The following is a 14233-nucleotide window of genomic DNA, read 5'->3' as shown; positions in this document are numbered from 1 at the left end:
CCAGAAACTGCTGCACAAAGTGCTGTGTCTTTTGGCTGCCTCCATTAGCTGCACTCTCATATAATATGTCTGTAGTATGTATCATAGCACATACATAGCTACAGAATTCTTGATATTGTAAGGGCTGCAGAAAAAAAGACAAATTGAGTTTTTACTTGCTGAGTAAATACTGTGGGTCAAACTGATTGTGAAAGTTACCTAGTTGGATTGGTTTGGTTTAAGGACATGGGTTCCAGCTCTGTATGAAAGTTTACAGATAAGCCAGTCTGAGGTGGAAGTCACCATCTTGTTCTAGAACTGAAGGACTGGAAGTGGCTCAGTTGTGCTCCTACAGCTCTACAATTAGTATAGTTTACCTTAGGGTGGGGTTTAAAGAGATGTGGGAATAGATCCAAAACCCATTGCTACCAAGAGAAAAGTTTGCTCCAACAACCTACTCCCACTCTCCAAGCACTTGTGACTTGTGCTGGTGCTCATGGGATGCCTCCTGGAGCTGACACAGCTGAGTGACAGGGGAGAATAACTAACCCCATGTAAAAGGGGATTTTTCTGCCAGGTTAGTGAACTGGATCAGCTCATGGAAGAGTCTGAGCTTCATGCTGCAGGAAAGCAGGAAGGACCCATAAGACTGGGAAGGACCAAGGCAAGGAGGGAGGTGACAAAAGACACATTTACTGGAAAAAAAGACAAGAAGAAAAAAGAAAGGAAAGGGGCCCCGACCCACAGAGCTCAGATGTTCTAAGTCTGTGCCTGGATCCTAATAGTTGTCTAAAAGCTAACACTTTTTAATCAAGAGGACTGGGTGACTCGTTGAGCCACTGAATCAAGTCTCCCACAAACTGATCAAGGGCCAGTCTTAAGAACCAGTTACTCAGCTGTTCCAAACAACAGACTGTCCCCATTCCCCTGACAATTTCTAAATTAATTTTGCAACTACTGTAACAAAACAGTAGTAGAGTATAGGAGTCAATTGTTTTGTATTGTTAACTTTCATATGGTCTTCCTGTGGGTTGACTCAGAATCTACCTTTTTGAAAGACTGTTTAATTTGATAACATGGCAAGGTTGGGGGGTTTTTTTGTTTATTTTTTAGTTTAAGTCACTAACTTCAGCTGTTTTCACAGGCCGCACATTTCCAACACATCCGTACTTCTCAGCACAGCTGGGAGCTGGGCAGCTGTCACTCTACAATATTTTGAAGGCCTATTCGCTTCTGGACCAGGAAGTAGGATATTGCCAGGGCCTTAGTTTTGTAGCAGGAGTTTTACTACTTCATATGAGTGAAGAAGATGCTTTTAAAATGCTGAAGTTTCTCATGTTTGACATGGGCCTGAGAAAACAATATCGTCCTGACATGACAATTTTACAGGTATGATTTCATTTTTTCTAATAAAAGGATGCTAATGTTAAATCATAATGCAATATAGATAGTGTGATCAAAATCTGGACTTGGACTTAAAATCAGTTCTCAAAAATGGGGAAGGATAATCTGGGAAAAGAATACATCATCTTAAATGCACTATTTTCAAATAAAAAGACTACTGGGGAAACTATGAAAACCATAAATAGGAAGAATTCTGTTACGTGTTGTATGAGGTTCAAATGACGCTGCAAATGACCCTGTCATAGGTTCACAGGTGACCCATCCTGGGTCTTTTAGGTGGCTTCTGAGTATTGCTTTTCTTCACAACATTCCGTCCAAACGTCAATTGACAAGTATCTTCTTCTAGTAAGAGCATGAAGCATGGACTTTGTTACTATGAGTGTTAAAACATGTTTATCTTTAGTCTCTTTGTTCTTATTCCATGCAGATCCAGATGTATCAACTGTCTCGACTTCTTCATGACTACCATCGAGATCTCTATAACCACCTAGAGGAACATGAGATTGGCCCCAGCCTCTATGCTGCTCCCTGGTTTCTCACCATGTTTGCATCCCAGTTTCCACTTGGATTTGTAGCCAGAGTGTTTGGTAATTCTTCATAAAACTTCTATCTGTTCTTTTTGAAGTCTTATATTTGGAATCCTCTTGTTAGGAACAGCATTATTATCCAACTTGTTTCAGACACCCAAGAGAAATATTTTACTTGTTCTTCTTCTCTTCATCAATAGTAACAGAGGTCATCTTATGGAGCATGTAGTATTTACAGTAAAATGTAAAAAAAGAGAGAGGAGGAAAGCATATGACAGTCCCAAACTGTCCTGTCTTTTCATCCTCATTGTTACGTTTTCCCACTCTGTAACCCCTTGTAGAGAAGATGTAAAATTTGATGCCGTGAAGGCATGGTGTTATGACAATGGCAATTCAACACTTACAGTTAGTTTCAAGCTGAAAAGAGATGTCACAAAGGCATCATCTAAGAAATACATCCATTTACTCTGTTATCACTGTCTTCAACAGTGTCAGTGGAAAATTATTTTGAGGGTTATATTTTTAAAACACACACAGAGATGGCCCTTGCAGTTTAATTATGGATTTACTCTGCAGAAACATAGAGGCTTTAAACTAGTGTTTCTTATCCTTACAATTTTAGCCTGATTGATAATCTCACGTTCTGAAAATGTTTGGAAGCATATGAGGTTTAGGCTCTAAAGTCAATTCTGTTACCTATTTTTAGAATCTACAGAAGTAAAGTTCTCTTTTTTTAATTAAACTCCAATTAAGAATTTACCTTAATGCTATCTTACAGATGTATATTTCATAGATTGTTTGGTATTTGAGAATATGCTTTATTTCCTTTTCAGTTGTTTGTTTTTCAATTTCATTATATGGTAGTTGTTCATCCATGATAAGAAGGCTGGATTGGAGCTTTTCCCCCCCGATTCCTCTCTTCTAATGAGAAGCTATTTTCATTTTCCTCAGTCGGTCTCACTTAAGAGATATAATGAAGCAATTCTTTATTAGGGTGTTAATATTCACACTTTCCTGACTTAAAAAATTATAGTCACATCTACCACAATAACAAATAATGAATATGGATTCCAAGAAGAACCAACAGGAATCCTGTCTTGTTTCTGTTTAAGGACATGCCAAAAGTAGTGCTAGAAGAAGTCGCAGTGAAAAGGATGGTGTGTAGCTAAGTAGAACTACATGTTCTGTGATTAGCATCTTAACTCCAGGGAAAAAAAAAATTTCCTGGAACAGTCCAAAGTAGGCTAATGTACCTCAACAAGCATCTAGCTGAGAGTAATAATCTGTAGGAATAAAATGAAGTGCTGTATGTGAGTGTCATGTACTGAGTTTATAATCAGTTCATCTTTCAATTATTCTTAATCGTTCAGAGTATTGTAAATGATAAGAATAGTCTTTGAATTGGACAATTGACTGCAGTAATGGTAAAGTGCCTTGTGTATCCAGTATATTTGGATTTCTGCTTTAATACACAAATTAGTATTTTTCTGTCATTGGAGGATTGTAGGGCTTTAGAAAGTAAAGATTTTGCATTAGAATTGAAGGCATAGATGCATGATCTTCACAGGACTGATTTAGGTCAAGAACAGAAAGCATGTGTGACTGAAACTGTCACCTCTTTAAAATCTCTGATGTTTTTTAGAGAAAAAGTCCAGCATGACCAACACTTGCAGTTTTTAATGTTTCAAAGTATTTAGTAATTTCCTTTAGTGGAAGCTATGTAAGTGGAGAACATTGGTCATTCTTTTACATTAGAAAGTAAAATCTCATCTTCACCCATGCTAAAGACTCTGAAACACAACTATAAATGTAAAAAAAGGCTAGACCTGTCACTTTGCTAGGAGCTGTCATTGGCAGCGTGGCAAGTTAGGATCTGATCAGTTCTGACCCATGTGTTCACACGCTTTTGCAGAACATACATATATATTCATTGCCCACTTATTAGAATGCTTGGGATGAAAGAATGTTGCCTTTTAATGTTGAAGTAACTCATGTATAGGTTACTACGACTGTAACATTGCACTGCCATTTTCTAACATGGTATCTCTGAACCATCGATCTTTGAAGCCCCACTGCTATTTAATAATATAATTATAACAGACCACTTCCTTTAGATTTCCGTAGAGCGTACTTTTTGCAAGCATCTTACAAGCAATATGTAAAAGAAGTGGGCTAGAAAGAGGTTAACCCAAAAACTGTTTTATGAGTCAAATAGCAAAACTCCTTTTAACTTTTTAATTATCTGTCCAAACTTTCAACACGCCTCCTGTGCAGGATCTAATGAAAATACAGCATCAACAAAGATGTTCTTTTTAATACTCCTATTTACTTATTAATGGAGGAGACTTGGTAGAATAGTGTTTATTTTGTTTCAAGATTGTAGATAAAACTTGATTTTTTTTTAATCCTGTAGGCTGCCAGTCATGCTGACATTAATTTGGGTACCTTCACTGTACTGTCATTGGCTGGCAGCCCACTTAACGGGAAGTGTGAGGAGTGGATAACAAACAGGTCTTTGTTAAGTATTTGCTATTTTAAATGAGAGGGGGTTTTCAGCCATATATTACCAGCTCAGCTCATACAGACATTCATTAACAACTTATAGGTCACCTTGAGTTAATCTACGTGTCTTTATGGGGCAGGTGCTGAATCATAAATATGCATTATTTTCAGCTCTGTTTTTTTCACTTTTTCCTAGCTGTTCTTCAGCATTCCCATAGTTTTCAGTTTCAATAGCGAATTGAGGCAAATGCTTGCACTGTTACCGCTTTTCAATCATTCCTACCTTTGGACTTCACATTGAATCAGACTTGAAAAAAATTTACACCACTTTTAGGACAAATGGTGGCAAAGTGCAAGATTTATGGTTAGTTATTACTTGTGCTTTTCTTTCTCAGAGAGAGAGAGAAGTGAAATGAGTTATGGCTTCAACATCAGAGGCAAAAGAGCACAAGGGGGAATTTCATTATGATACAAATTTGGAAAGAGAGGTTGCTTTTACTAAGAAAGGCAGTTAGCCAGTGTTTTCATATGTTCTTTACTACATCAGAGATACCTGTGGGTTTGCTAGTAGTTGTTTCCCTTACCGTGTGGTGGTTTTTTTTTTCTCTCTCTCTTTATTCTTATTCTTTTTTTATCATTAAAACATACTGTTTATTTGGTGTCAATTGTGCTACTTAAGTGATTGTGACTTCATTCACAGCTTCAAATACAAAGAAGGGAAAGAACAAGAGAGAAGCCCTTTAAAAATAAAAATATATTTAGGAAATGTGGAATAAAACCACAGTATCTTATCTTCCTTTTCCTCCATCAGTATTGTTTCATATGTTAGATGCTTTTGCCTGTAGCGAGTCCCTCAGTAAAACCAGGAGCAGATTCTGAGTTATAGTAGCAGGAAAGTCAAATGCAGGGCAATGCTGTTTATACTGTGGACAGATGGGTTTGTGAAGATGGGTTTCTTGTCTGATGCTTTCATTACAGTCTTCTTTTTTTTGTTCTATAAAGACATAGGCATTTTGTAAAGGAAAAGAAAAGAAAGGAAGTTGCATTGAAAGGTCACTATATACTGTGGTTTCAGTGTGCTTGAATGTATGCCAGGTGCTGTCATTGCAGGGCCACCTGCAGTATTAACACTTAAGCTGTATTACTAGATTTCAGGGTACTTATTAATGTAGTTATTAGAATATTAACATAAGTGGTTGAGACACAAACTAAAAATAAGCACATGCACATGAAACTCGAGGCTGCTGGAAAGTGCACATTTAGCCTCATGTGCTCAGTGTTGTATTAACTGAGATTTTATAGCTTTCTCCACCAGATGGGAAAAGAACAGAACTTCAGATCTTTGGCTGTGTCTTCAGGTGTAGTTTTTGCCTGTTGTATTAGGATTTTTAAATGGCATTGGGATTAGAATTCTATTCAAATTCAGATTCCCATTAACATCTCAAAAGAAAAAATCGCACAAAACTTAAATGCACAAAAAGTGGCAACACTGACAAACGTGACTGCCTGGTTTATTGTGTACTTAGCTTAAATTTGAACTGGATTTCTTGGATGAAAACTCGCTAAACAAATTAATAATTGATTGTTTTAGTCAAGTGTGCTATTCACAGTAATAATCCTGATCCTGTAAAACTTCTGAAGCCACAGCCACAGTAACAAAAGCATGTGTTTGGCGCAGTATATCTAGCCTCCAGATCACTCCTATGAGAAGTTGTTGTTCTTGGACATTTTACTGTTTTAATATTCTTGTGATAAGATGTGCTTGCTTGATGTACTCTGTTTTTTCTTTGTTTTCACAGATATGCTCTTTCTTCAAGGATCAGAGGCTATATTTAAAGTGGCTTTAAGCCTTTTGGGAAGCCACAAGCCCTTGATTCTGCAGCATGAGAACCTAGAAACTATTGTTGATTTTATTAAAAGTACTCTTCCCAACTTGGGTTTGGTACAGATGGAAAAGACCATTAGTCAGGTATGAAATAATCTGAAAATATGAGTAGTATGCAAAGGAATGCTCTTTTTACCAAGTTCTTGACAGAAAAACCACAACAGTGTATTGTGTTACTTCAAGCTGAGAATTCTATTACTGTAGTTCTGAAGATGTTGAAAACTTTTGGAAGCATATGACTTGAATAATACTTCTGTATTCATACATCTACATGTTGGTTATGGTCCCTTTATGAAGCCTTTAATGAAAATGAGTTTACTTTTTTACTTTTAAGTGTGCAACAATGTTACTGGTAGCAATGTTGTAGCCCATATGCAGTGCATTCCACAAAAAAAGCAGCAAGGTGGGCTAAAACCCTTTTGAGTTTTCCTGTCTCCAAAGGATCTTGCTCTCCAAGTCTCATTTCAGCAGCAAAAATTGACTTACAAGAGCCTCACAAATAATGACCTTACTTAATGAAATTAGAAGCCTCCCTACGTTGACTTTGTCTATACTGGCTTTTATGGTGCTGGTTCAGTATGCTACAATAGTGCCTTTGTATTTCTGCCAGGAGTACATGGGGCAGTGCAGTCTCCTGCAGTGAACAGTGACTCTAGACAGCAAAACCTGGGAATCCTCAATATACTTTTTTAAACGGCAGACAAGGAAAATGATGCAATATTGTTAAGCTAGTAGAAGGCTCCAGATGATAACTACGGAATTTGAAAAAATCACAGGTTATTGCAGTTAAGGCTTGCCTGTTTAGAAACCCTAACTGTTACACTTGACATCTAATTTGCATCAGGCAAGTAGAAGATGTGTTTTAGCCTGTTTTTCTGAAGGCCTTTTGTGGTCCAAAACATGGGGGGTGCACTGTGCAGAACTGCAAATGCCTGCCACTCACCAAGGGCTGCAGGAGATCTGCACAGCCTGTGGCTTGATAAAGAAAGCGGGCAGCAGCACGGTACACTGCAGAATGCTTGCAAGGGGCTCCCTTCTGATCCCTGGCAGCAAAGCTTCCAGGGGATGTGCACTCAAATTAGGATCAGAAAAATTGCTTCTTGTGCTTACTATCAAAGGAAGGAGGGGAGAACTAGAAAGCCTGTGTGAGGGGAAGGAAAGCAAGTGATTTCTAGGGGGAAAAGGGGTTTGTATGTTATCTGTCAGGCTGAAAGGCTGGAGTGCACAGCTCTGCAGACTTGCAGTGCTTGGGCAACCTGCAGAAAACCACTGGCTTTGAGCAGAAGGAGGGAGAGAAACTGTTTAGGCAGCTCTGACTGCTCTAAATTTAAAGTGGGCAGGTAGAAGTGAGTTGAAGGGAGATCCCTTCCCCTGCTTTGATCAGGGCTGCCTTTGAAGAGAGGCAGCTGTTTGACCAGCCCTGGAGTGCATACACAGCTCCTGGGCTAATCTCCATCCTCACACCTTCTGCAGAGTTGCCTTTGGTTTACATGCCCTAACGTGCCTTCAGTTAGCTGGTTTTCAAGTGAAGCTTTTGATTTGCTTCACGTTTCCGAACCCTTTCAGATTTGATACTCTGGGTATGACAGCAGGGATTTCCCTCCCTTCCCAAGAGCACAGAGGCTAGAAGTGGCAGAGGTCATGAGAGGAACTAGCATTCCGCCCTGCTGAATTGCACCATTTGTTTTACTGAAATTTCAACAGCATGTGTTCTCTAGAGATGCTTAGATCTACAGAAGATGAAAGGTCCATATGTGTAACCACACTCAAATTAAAATTGTATTTCAGTCTTCTGTACTTAGATGCTCAGTGTGTGTGTTTCTGCATCTATACAACTATGAGAGAATTTTTTAATAGCATAAGTAATAGCTGTCAGAATCATTTCATAAACTGATGTTTTCTTTAACTATAACCAACAGTTAAGGTCTTGTAGACAAAGCAGATAAATAAAATAGGAAATAACTCTTGTTATTTCAACAGGTATTTAAGATAGTATTTGGTATTTGACTCATTTTCAAAAGGAACAAAGTACAAGAGGTTTAAAAATAAAGAATAACCCTTGAACTTATATTCTTGGGCTATTTTCCAGATGCATTTTTAAATCAACTTTTGTTTCTACTATGTTCTGTGATTGACACCCTTGTCCTTTTAATTTACCACCTTTTTCACTGCTTTCAGAGGAGATAACTAGCTCAGGGACATTAGAGTCATATTTCCTGAATAATTTGAAGGCAGATGTTTGCCAAAACCTAGGAAAAGGAAAATACAATCCCAGTTTTTTCCTTGTGATCACTCTGTGCACCTCAATTTATTTATCTGCTTTTAAAATAAAGGGTTTTCTTAATATTCATGTGTAAGACTGAGCACTCATTTTGGTGATTCATAGTTAATAATAGAAATCTGCTTTGACATTACATAAAGTTTCCATTAAGTGTACTAGTGTAAGGATAGATTATTTCATCTTCTTTCAGTCACTAGGAGTACCATAGAATCAAAAATAAACCTAGCAACATTTATTGGTTTTCATTTAAAGCTTTCATTCTACTTAGCCTTACACTTGCACATGTGGCTCATGGGCATGGACCACACTTTTCTTAAGTGACATCTAATTCCAAGTATGTCTAGGAGGGTTTATACCAAACTGAGATGCATTACATTTGAAATCTAAAAAGGGTAATACCCTATGAAGTCTACACTTCTTGAAAACTTCAGTGTAAGTGATTTTGCTGAAGTCATACAGCAAATCAGTAGCAAAGTTTTTAAGTAGATCCAACGCCAATGTATTGCACTCTACTGCCTCAATCTTGCCATTTCCAGAGTAGGAGATGTGAATGCCAAAACTTAAGTCCTTTTTTGGTATGCAGTGATTAGATACCTAAGTCTAGATCCATCGATTTTAAAGCATTGAATGAGCTATGTTTTAGATCTGCACAGCACTTAATAATATTTTTATATACAACAGGTGTTTGAAATGGATATTGCCAAGCAGTTGCAAGCTTATGAAGTTGAATACCATGTGCTTCAGGATGAGCTTATAGATTCATCTTTAAATGACAATCAGAGATTGGATAAATTAGAAAAGGCAAACAGCAGCTTGCGCAAACAAAACTTTGATCTCCTGGAAGAACTGCAGGTACAATTTGTATTTCATGTTTAATTAACATTCTAATTTATCTACGTTTTCAGAAAAGACTATCTTACACCAAGGCACAGGAAAGATTGGCATGTGGTCTAGTGATTTTGAAGTGTAGCCATTTGGAATTTTTAGTTTAGCCTTTAAACTTTAAATGCAGAAGAAATTCTGAGAGTGAGTAGATAGAGCATATGGTTACAATTAGTGAAAAGTTGATTCATCGCACTGTCTGTTCTCTTGTAATTAAAATCATAGCTGTAAAAGATGACTAAAAACTTACAAAGTGCTTTCTCAACTTCATTTTTACGTTTTCAGTCACTGCTTTATTACAGCAGTGATACTAGTCTATCACAAATGGGAAAGCTAATGCCAGTGTCACAATATAGAGTTACATCAGATATGGGATACGTTGCCTATAAAGACATACTCTTCCTTAAAAAAAAAAATTTTTTAAACTGTTATTCAGATTGTTTAGACAATATGTGAAATAATAATTTCTAATATATACTTGGTGCCTGTTCAGTCTGCAGCTTTTTCAGAGGCAGTACACCTGGTCTCTACAGGGCTTGTTCTTTGCTTAACTGTTCAAGAATTCAGCTTTCTGGCTGCTTCATAACACAACATGACTTATATAACTTTTGACTGTGCATTTAGTTTGATGGAGAAAGGGACTTCAAGGGTAAGAAGAAGACATTTCAAGCCTCTTGATTATTGTTAAAGCCATAGACTTTGTAAGATAATAGGTGAGGAGTTCAGGTTTCTCAGACATTGGTCCTGTATCATGACTAAAGCTAGCCAACTGTGCAGACTTAGATTGCCTTTTCTAATAAAAATTTGCTTGAGCTGTAAATCCTGATCCTGTGAGACCTGAACCTGTTTCAGGTTCTAAAATGAGCCTTGGAGAAGTCAGAAGAGGTACTCCTCTGCAAGATATTTTCATAAAGCTCCAGGCACATGGGCAAGGAAATTGTTGAATGTAGCATGGGGGAGAGGGATTTCTGGCATGGCATTCAAGATGTGATGTCCTGCATCAGGGGATCTTCTCCTGCTCCTGTCCCTAAAGACTTTGCAGCCCTAAGCAGTGTTTCTACAAAGCTCATCTCCACCTGAGTGCTGGCAGGTCAGCACCTGACATCATAGTGGGGAACTTAAGTGTCTGTAGTGTTGGAGCAATCCCTTTGTCTTAGAGGTGGGCTTCATCAGCCTTCGTTTCCTATGGTGAAAGGTGACCCATTGCTGATGGGAGGAAAACGCATCACCAAACAATGTGGGTCATGGTTTGTCAATATTTTGCCCCCACAGGCTGAACTTTTTAACCCACCATATTTACATGAAGGGCAGTGAGCTCATCAGAAAGGCAAATACTTCCCTAAAAGCCAAGACCATCCAGTGCTCTTGCCTCCAAATTTTATTCACAGCTCACAACTTGAGAACAGATCTCAGCTTTTGTCAAAGTACCTGTCCTGGTTTCAGCTGGGACAGAGTTGATTTTCTTTCTAGTAGCTGGTATAGTGCTATGTTTTGGATTCAGTATGAGGAGAATGTTGATAACACACTGATGTTTTCAGTTGTTGCTGAGTGGTGTTCAGGCTAAGTCAAGGATTTTTCAGCTTCTCACGCCCAGCCAGCAAGAAGGCTGGAGAGGCACAAGAAGTTGGGAGGGGACACAGCCAGGGCAGCTGACCCAAACTGGCCAAAGGGGTATTCCATACCATGTGACATCATGCCCAGTATATAAACTGGAAGGAGTTGGCCTGGGGTGATCTCTGTTCAGGAACTAACTGGGCATCGGTCAGCAAGTGGTGAGCAATTGCATTGTGAATCACTTATTTTGTATATTCCAATTTTTTATTATTATTATTGTTGTTGTTGTTGTTATTATTATTATCATCATCATCGTCATTATTATTTTCTTCCTTTCTGTTCTGTTAAACTGTCTTTATCTCAACCCACCAGTTTTACTTTTTCCTTTCTCTCCGTTCCTCCCGCGCAACTTCACCCCACTGGCCAACGTATAATTTGCAGACTTAGTAACTTTCTAATTTCATTACTTTGCATTATATTCTGAGCTTAATTGTGAACTAATCAAAACAATCAAGTTGAGAGAAGGAAGTTTCTTGTTATAGGCAAAACCATAGTTGTAGTCTAAAATACACAGTTCTAATAACATTCATACTTGCATTTACCTTTGCAATTTGTCCTCATTGGAAAGTATTTTATGTGTATTAATGTAGCTCAAAAAATAGTTTAAAGTTGGTTTCAGTTATTAATGAATTTCCTTTTTGTTTTTTCTTCCCTTCCTTCCTCCCCCTCCCTCTTTCTTCTTACTTTGGAAGGTGGCTAACGGAAAGATCCAAAACCTTGAAGCAACAGTAGAGCTTCTATTGACCAATGAAGGCAAACTGAAGCAGTCCATTCTCACTCTTGAGCAGGAGCGAGCTTCTTTGCTGAAAGCAGTGGAAGAGATGCGGAAAAAGATTGGTGGTACAGATGGGAAGCCTCTACTTACTAGACAGGAACACATGGATGCTTTCTGATGTTCACAGTTGTAATGGAGCAGACAAGCTGAGCAAGAAACAAAGGGAAGAACTGGGTCTTTTTGTCATGATCCATGGGGATTTGACATTGTCACCTTCGTTGTACATGCCTTACTGTAGCAAAGCAAGATACGGGCATGGTGGCTTCCCGTATCAGAGAAGCTGGTTTCTCGGGGAGAAGGCTCTTTCTTCTTAGTATGTAGAAATACTTTGAACAGTAAGATGCCACATAATAATAAGCAGGAGAAACTTAATAGTGCGTGCAGTCATACACAATACACTGTAAAGATGTCACGGATTCTTCCATAAGTGCTTCTAAACCTAAGTGCTTTGTGTTCATCACGTATTTTGTTTGTGTGTAGATCACCACCATGTTAAATAGCACATCCTTTAGAAGGTCCTTTGAAGAAATATGGCAGTGTAAAACCTTTGAATGGATGACTGCCCTATTGCAGCTATGCAGTGGTAACATTTACAGAGAGTTTTGTGATTGGACTGGAGATATTTTTGACAGTGTAATTCACCTACAGCTTGACTGGGTTCTGTTAATTATGTTGTTTACGCTTCAGAAACCTGCTTCCTGATGCTTGAAGGTGTCAATCCATTGGACTCCAGAGAGATGGACTTCATCATCTGTAACTATGCATAATTGGGGGGTTGCCATCTGTTTTTATAAGTACATTGTTTTAGTACATTTTTTGTTTAACAACCATTAATGTAGTGTATTGTTAATTGGCATTATCTGATAAACATACTGTATATAGTAACTGTATTATGCTTAACAAAATACACTGACATTGATTTGGTGAAGCCTGTGACTCTTCCAACATCATCCAAGGATTTATATTCAGACTTTTCAAGTTTCATCTTATTTATTTCTGATCTGCTGTGTGATGTAAGACATCCTTTTGCTGGGAACCTAATGCCCACTGTCATTTTTTTTTCCCCCTTTATTTGGTACTCTGTGCCCACAAATCCTCTGGGAAATGTTATTCTTTAAGACTTTTTCTGAAGTAGTGGAGGCATTTCAAGAGCTTCATGTTGTGCCAGATACGCTTAAAGTGTTTTATAAAGGGTATGGCAGTTTGAATTAGAACACCATTCTTTTTACAATGCATCTTTCAAGTAAGATTACACATGTTAAAAAAAATATATCTCACTTTTCTTAATACAATGAAAGTAGTTTTCAGGCTGGTTAAAGCACCACTGCTACAAGTGCAGTAATAGCCATGAATATTCAGTTGTTTGGGTTTGCTTCAGAATTAGGAATAATGCCATAGTTTTGTTCAGTCCCCAAGCATAGAGTTAATAGGCATCAGTGTTTTGTTATGGTGGAGATTCACCCAGGAGATGTGATTTTTATTTTGGGGTTTTTTTTCTTAAATTGATGGGTTTATTTTAAAAATTTCAAAACACTCAGTTTTTTCTCTGACTGGCAATGTAGAAGAGGTTTTGTTTTGCTTTTTCCTTTTCTCATACAAATCCACCTGACACATTGTTGTTGTAATTTAATAGGAGAGCTGTAACATTCATCTACTGTGCAGAACAAATACCTCTAATGTAGGTCAAAAATAAAAAGAGAATTTACTCTTTAATTTCTAGAAGCTTTGTTTGACTCTGTCATGTCTTAAATGTGTCTGGTTCTTGCAAATCCACTCTATATTCACTTAGTATTGAAATTTCACATAAATCAGTTATTATTAATCCATTTACCCTTAGGCTTGGTTTTTTTATTTGGAAATCCATATTGAAGCTCATGCTTCATGTTTAAAATCTTGTCATAATGGAATTCATACTGTTAGAGCACTCAGTAATGTTGCATTTTTATAGCATAATGCCATAATTCATACACTGACATTTTAACAAGAGCAATAAAGATAATAATAATCTATGCCTACATCTATGTTTGTACATTTTTTGACATTTAAAACCAAAAAAATATAGTTGGTGGGGTGACAGTTCAAAGCTGTGTAGAATGAGACTCCCTGAAAGTACAGTACCATCTACAGTGGTTATTAATGAAAACTCTTAGTCCTCAGACTCTTCTAAACATGCTAAGGATCCAGTTGTGATCTTGGGACCTGCATCTGCATACATTGACTAAGGTGAAGTACTTCCACGTGACTCCAGGGATGCATTCCTTTTTGTGATGTTTTGCTTCTCTGCCAGTGTAAGTGGAGGACTGCTTCTAGTCCAAAGCCTTTTATTGAGAATTTGTGTAATTCCAGAAGTAAGTGCACTTAGATGAGAACTAAAGTCAGTGTTT

General features: G+C 37.8%; 1 protein-coding gene across 10 annotated transcripts in view; it reads left to right on the top strand.

The window, feature by feature from the left end:
* TBC1D1 (TBC1 domain family member 1) overlaps positions 1–13856 on the top strand; it is a 120853-nt gene extending 106997 nt beyond the window's left edge. For all 10 annotated transcript variants that reach the window (XM_049835201.1, XM_049835248.1, XM_049835229.1 and 7 more), the window contains 5 exons: positions 1124–1368; positions 1811–1970; positions 6212–6381; positions 9260–9430; positions 11767–13856. In XM_049835201.1, coding sequence (XP_049691158.1) covers positions 1124–1368; positions 1811–1970; positions 6212–6381; positions 9260–9430; positions 11767–11967 — 947 coding nt within the window. In that variant the 3' untranslated portion in view covers positions 11968–13856. The remainder of the gene's footprint in view (positions 1–1123; positions 1369–1810; positions 1971–6211; positions 6382–9259; positions 9431–11766) is intronic.
* The last annotated feature ends 377 nt before the right edge of the window (positions 13857–14233 follow it).

Source organism: Accipiter gentilis, chromosome 3, assembly GCF_929443795.1.
Source record: "Accipiter gentilis chromosome 3, bAccGen1.1, whole genome shotgun sequence".
NCBI lineage: Eukaryota > Metazoa > Chordata > Aves > Accipitriformes > Accipitridae > Astur > Astur gentilis.
The sequence above is the reverse complement of the archived record's forward strand: the minus strand, read 5'-3'. Positions and strand labels throughout refer to the sequence as shown.